The sequence below is a fragment of the Erinaceus europaeus genome, unplaced genomic scaffold (genome assembly GCF_950295315.1).
Source record: "Erinaceus europaeus unplaced genomic scaffold, mEriEur2.1 scaffold_449, whole genome shotgun sequence".
In the NCBI taxonomy this organism is placed as follows: Eukaryota; Metazoa; Chordata; class Mammalia; order Eulipotyphla; family Erinaceidae; genus Erinaceus; species Erinaceus europaeus.
This window is the reverse complement of record NW_026647832.1, coordinates 86,225-92,224: the sequence shown is the minus strand read 5'-3', so window position 1 is coordinate 92,224 and position 6,000 is coordinate 86,225. Positions and strand designations below refer to the sequence as shown.

At 57.4% G+C, this 6,000-nt stretch overlaps 1 protein-coding gene across 1 annotated transcript in view; it reads right to left on the bottom strand.

The window, feature by feature from the left end:
- Positions 1 to 451: 451 nt before the first annotated feature.
- Positions 452 to 6,000, bottom strand: part of LOC132536492 (dedicator of cytokinesis protein 1-like) — a gene marked incomplete at its 3' end in the record, with an annotated part of 62,889 nt that continues 57,340 nt past the window's right edge. The window contains exons 19-21 of the mRNA XM_060184428.1: positions 4,768 to 4,865; positions 765 to 854; positions 452 to 552 (exon numbers count right to left, since the gene is read on the bottom strand). Coding sequence (XP_060040411.1) covers positions 452 to 552; positions 765 to 854; positions 4,768 to 4,865 — 289 coding nt within the window. The remainder of the gene's footprint in view (positions 553 to 764; positions 855 to 4,767; positions 4,866 to 6,000) is intronic.

The window sequence follows — 6,000 nt, the reverse complement described above, 5'->3', positions numbered from 1 at the left end:
CATAACTCCTCTCTCTCTCCCTCTCTCTCCAACATAACTCCTCTCTCTCTCTCTCCTACATAACTCCTATCTCTCCCTCTCTCTCCTACATAACTCCTCTCTCTCTCTCCTACATAACTCCTCTCTCTCCCTCTCTCTCCTACATAACTCCTCTCTCTCTCTCTCTCCTACATAACTCCTCTCTCTCTCACCCTCTCGCCTACATAATTCCTCTCTCTCTCTCTCTCTCTCTCCCTCTCGCCTACATAACTCCCCTCTCTCTCTCTCCCTCCTTCCCTCCCTCCGTCCTTCCCCCCCTTGAAACAAATAAATGTTTAAATAATTAAACCAGTGAATACAGAATGCTGTCTGGGGACTATGCAGTCTTACAGAGAGGCACAGAAAAAGACTCTTTTAACAACAGCCAAAACCTTAAGGATTACTTTTAAAAGAAACAGAAAGAACAACTTACGTGTAGGCTAACGTGGCACTGAAGTGTTTCTTAATGTAGGTTTCCAAAACCGGGTTGAAATGTTGGAACTTCCTATCAGCGATGAGGCCAATGATGAAGACCTGTCAAGTCATTGGATAGTTGGGTTAGTCGGCCATCTGGAACCTTCCAGGGACCGTGTGAAGAGCTATTCACAGAGACACGCTGGAGGGGGGGTTGCAGTTCTCTGCCTAGAGGCTGCCTCTGGCCTCGGTGGCGTCAGAGCCTGGACACCTGTCAGCTCCCGGCCCACCCACGCCGACCAAACAGGCAGGGGACACAGAAAGCCTCTCACCAGCGCATCAAACACCAGAGTATCAAACGTCTCGCTCTCGGAATTCTCCATCATGATGTTGAAGAGGGCGTCCAAGGTGTCCTGGAGGAACTGTGGGGACACAGAAGGTCAGGAGGTCACCCACCAGAGCCCTCCAAGCCTGGAAAATGCAGATTTGGGGCCGGCACAGCCAGCGTCTCCCCCAGACGCCCCCTGGCAGCTGCCCATAAAGCGAGTGAGTTCATGCCACCTCAAAGTCAACCTGTGTGTGGGGACACCGGTAGAGGGGACAACAGCTTGGGGTTCCCCGGATTTGTGACAAGGCCTTTGTGAGCCTGTCACTGAGAAGAGGGGAGAGGACTCAGTCAGTCGGAGTGTGGGACCCATGCTTATACAGAGCTGTTGAGGGATAAAGGACTACTTGAGTATGGCGATGCAGCCAGAAGACCAGGGGCCAGGGGCTAAGGGACCATGAAGCCAGGAGCCAGGGATCAGGAGACAAGGGGACTAGGGGTCAGGGATCAGGAGACAAGGGGACTAGGGGTCAGGGATCAGGAGACAAGGGGACTAGGGGTCAGGGACCAGGAGACAAGGGGACTAGGGGTCAGGGACCAGGAGACAAGGGGACTAGGGGTCAGGGATCAGGAGACAAGGGGACTAGGGGGCAGGGACCAGGAGACAAGGGGACTAGGGGTCAGGGACCAGGAGACAAGGGGACTAGGGGTCAGGGACCAGGAGACAAGGGGACTAGGGGTCAGAGACCAGGAGACAAGGGGACTAGGGGTCAGGGATCAGGAGACAAGGGGACTAGGGGTCAGGGACCAGGAGACAAGGGGACTAGGGGTCAGGGACCAGGAGACAAGGGGACTAGGGGTCAGGGATCAGGAGACAAGGGGACTAGGGGTCAGGGACCAGGAGACAAGGGGACTAGGGGTCAGGGATCAGGAGACAAGGGGACTAGGGGTCAGGGATCAGGAGACAAGGGGACTAGGGGCCAGGGACCAGGAGACAAGGGGACTAGGGGCCAGGGACCAGGAGACAAGGGGACTAGGGGCCAGGGATCAGGAGACAAGGGGACTAGGGACCAGGGATCAGGAGACAAGGGGACCTGGGGTCAGGGATCAGGAGACAAGGGGACTAGGGGCCAGGGACCAGGAGACAAGGGTACTAGGGGCCAGGGACCAGGAGACAAGGGGACTAGGGGTCAGGGATCAGGAGACAAGGGGACTAGGGGCCAGGGACCAGGAGACAAGGGGACTAGAGGTCAGGGATCAGGAGACAAGGGGACTAGGGGCCAGGGACCAGGAGACAAGGGGACTAGGGGCCAGGGACCAGGAGACAAGGGGACTAGGGGTCAGGGATCAGGAGACAAGGGGACTAGGGGCCAGGGACCAGGAGACAAGGGGACTAGGGGTCAGGGATCAGGAGACAAGGGGACTAGGGGTCAGGGACCAGGAGACAAGGGGACTAGGGGCCAGGGACCAGGAGACAAGGGGACTAGGGCCCAGGGACCAGGAGACAAGGGGACTAGGGCCCAGGGACCAGGAGACAAGGGGACTAGGGGTCAGGGATCAGGAGACAAGGGGACTAGGGGTCAGGGATCAGGAGACAAGGGGACTAGGAGTCAGGGACTAGGAGACAAGGGGACTAGGGGTCAGGGATCAGGGATCAGGAGACAAGGGGACTAGGGGTCAGGGATCAGGAGACAAGGGGACTAGGGGCCAGGGACCAGGAGACAAGGGGACTAGGGGTCAGGGATCAGGAGACAAGGGGACTAGGGGTCAGGGATCAGGAGACAAGGGGACTAGGGGTCAGGGATCAGGAGACAAGGGGTCAGGGACCAGGAGACAAGGGCACTAGGGGCCAGGGACCAGGAGACAAGGGGACTAGGGGCCAGGGGACTAGGAGACAAGGGGACTAGGGGCCAGGGACCAGGAGACAAGGGGACTAGGGGCCAGGGACCAGGAGACAAGGGGACTAGGGGCCAGGGACCAGGAGACAAGGGGACTAGGGGTCAGGGACCAGGAGACAAGGGGACTAGGGGTTAGGGACCAGTTGACAAGGGGACTAGGGGTCAGGGACCAGGAGACAAGGGGACTAGGGGCCAGGGACCAGGAGACAAGGGGACTAGGGGTCAGGGACCAGGAGACAAGGGGACTAGGGGCCAGGGACCAGGAGACAAGGGGACTAGGGGTCAGGGACCAGGAGACAAGGGGACTAGGGGTCAGGGACCAGGAGACAAGGGGACTAGGGGTCAGGGACCAGGAGACAAGGGGACTAGGGGTCAGGGATCAGGAGACAAGGGGACTAGGGGTCAGGGATCAGGAGACAAGGGGACTAGGGGCCAGGGACCAGGAGACAAGGGGACTAGGGGTCAGGGGACCAGGAGACAAGGGGACTAGGGGTCAGGGACCAGGAGACAAGGGGACTAGGGATCAGGGGATCAGGAGACAAGGGGACTAGGGGTCAGGGATCAGGACACAAGGGGACTAGGGGCCAGGGACCAGGAGACAAGGGGACTAGGGGTCAGGGGACCAGGAGACAAGGGGACTAGGGGTCAGGGATCAGGAGACAAGGGGACTAGGGGCCAGGGACCAGGAGACAAGGGGACTAGGGGTCAGGGGACCAGGAGACAAGGGGACTAGGGGTCAGGGATCAGGAGACAAGGGGACTAGGGGTCAGGGGATCAGGAGACAAGGGGACTAGGGGTCAGGGACCAGGAGACAAGGGGACTAGGGGTCAGGGACCAGGAGACAAGGGGACTAGGGGTCAGGGACCAGGAGACAAGGGGACTAGGGGTCAGGGATCAGGAGACAAGGGGACTAGGGACCAGGGATCAGGAGACAAGGGGACTAGGGGCCAGGGACCAGGAGACGAGAGGACTAGGGGCCAGGGATCAGGAGACGAGAGGACTAGGGGCCACACTCCCAGAGGGATACAGAATAGGAAAGCTATCAGTGCAGGGGAGGGGATACAGAGATCTGGTGATGGGTATTGTGTGGAGTTGTGTCCCTCTTACCCTATGGCTTTGTCAGTGTTTCCTTTTTATAAATAAAATAAAGAATTCTGGCTCACGCCCCCTGAGGGTAAAGGACAGAGGCAGTCAGTCACCCAGTGGTCTGTGCGCCCCACTCCATCGGGACCTGAAATGTGTGTCACCAGGAATCTTGTTTTTATTCCATCACTGAGAGGCGAGTGGCTCTGCAAAACCCCCCCAGAAACCAGAGGATGCTTCTCTTACTGGCAGAGAAGAGAAAAAAGGACAGACACTCGGCAGCAGTGAGACACGCAGGGGTGAACTAGACAGGGAGTGAAGGTGGGGCCAGGTGGTGGCGCACCTGGTGGGGTGCACGTTACAATGAGCAAGGAGCCGTGTTCAAGCCCCTGGTCCCCACCTACAGGGGGAGCTTCACGAGTGGTAAGGGAAGGACTGTAGGTGTCTCTGTCTTGCTCTCCCTATCACCCCCTTCGGTCTAGATTTCTGGCTGTTTCTGTCCCATAAATAATGATAATATAAATGTAAAAAAAGGAAGAGAAGGAGAAAGGAAAGGAGGAGGAGGAGAAAAAAGGGGTGAAGGCAGGAATGTAGAAATAAATGGGCAAAAAACAAAAAAAAAGATAGTTATAATGCCAGACAGAAAGCACTGTCTGCATGAAAGGGGCCCAGAGGCGATGAGACCGTGCAGCACATGAGCGAGGCCCAGGTGGCACAGTCAAGCAAAGAAGAGCATTTTAAAAGGAACAAGAGGGTTGGGAGACAGCAGCAAAGTTCAGACTTTCATGGCTCAGAGTCTGACGTCACAGGTTCAGTCCCCAGCACCACCACAAGGCAGAGCTGAGCCGAGCTGGGGAGGAGTGGGGACAAAATAGCCTCCCACCCAGTCTCCCCCCACCCGGTCCCCACCTCCACCTGGTCCCTGACCCCACCCAGTCCGAGTCCCTCACTTGGTCCCTGTCACCCACCTGGTCCCAGCCCCCCACCCAGTCCCCGTCCCATGCCCCGGTCAGGCAGTGGGGGTCTCACCTTCACCACCTCCCCGCCGTCCACCTTCATCAGCTGTCTGAGGTTCTGCTGCAGCAGGCTGGTGTTGGAACGCCACTTGAGGAGCCCCAGCAGGTCCACTGTGGCAGGACGGGAGGATGGGTGAGCCCCAGGAGGCCTCACGGGTCCCGGTGAAGGGGTCAGCACTTCCCTCCATGCACACCCAGCCGGTGGGATGAGCCTGAGAGACCCGCCTGTAGCCACCAAAGTGACCTCCAGCCCAAGCTTTCAGGTCATGCACACCACCACACGTTACCCTGTGCAAGGACCCGGGTTCGAGGCCCCAGTCCCCGAAGGAGGATGCTTCCTGAGCAGAGGGGCCGGGCTGCAGGGGTCTCTCTGTCTCTTTCTCTCTTTCTCTCTCTCTTTGTCAAAGGGATAAATGGTCACTGGAAATGGTGGTGATCCCAGGAGTAGCCCTGGTGACCAAAACAGAAACAGCACTTGGGGTGGGCCAGATCCTGAGCAGAACAGAGGAGGGTCCGGGGGCCCTGCGGTCACAGGTTCTTGGAGGGGTGAGTGAAGTGGCACTTGCTCCAGGTGTGAAATGACGCTTCCAAAGCACTTAGAGTACTGCAGACAGCTCGCTTCAAATACACATAAAACTAATCTCTAGAGAAAAATGTGTGTGGGGAGGCAGGGAGCCACCTTCCAGGAGCCACAACAATCAAGGACCAGCGATGGTGAAGCTGCATGACCTCCCACTTCTAAAAGATGGCTTCTGGCCTCCATGACGCCAAGATGGCTGCCTATCTCCATGACTCCCAGATGGCTGCCCTACCTCCATGACTTCAACATAGCTGCCTGCCTCCATGAAACCAAGATGGCTGCCTATGTCCATGACTCCAAGATGGCTGCCCTACCTCCATGATACCAAGATTACTGCATATCTCCATGACTCAAAAATGGCTGCCATGCCGCCATGACTGCAAGATGTATGCCCTAACTCAATGACTCCAAGAAGGCTGCTGCCCTCCAATGACTCCAAGATGGCTGTCTTGACTCCATGATACAAAGATGGCAGCCCTACCTCCCATGATTCCAAGATGCCTGCCCTACCTCCATGATGCCAAGATGGCTGCTCTGCCTCCATGATGCCAAGATGGCTTCCCTGACTCCATGACTCCAAGATGGCTGCCCTCTTTCCATGACATCAATATGACTGCCCTGCCTCCATGATGTCAAGATGGCTAAACAGCCTCCATGACTCCGAGA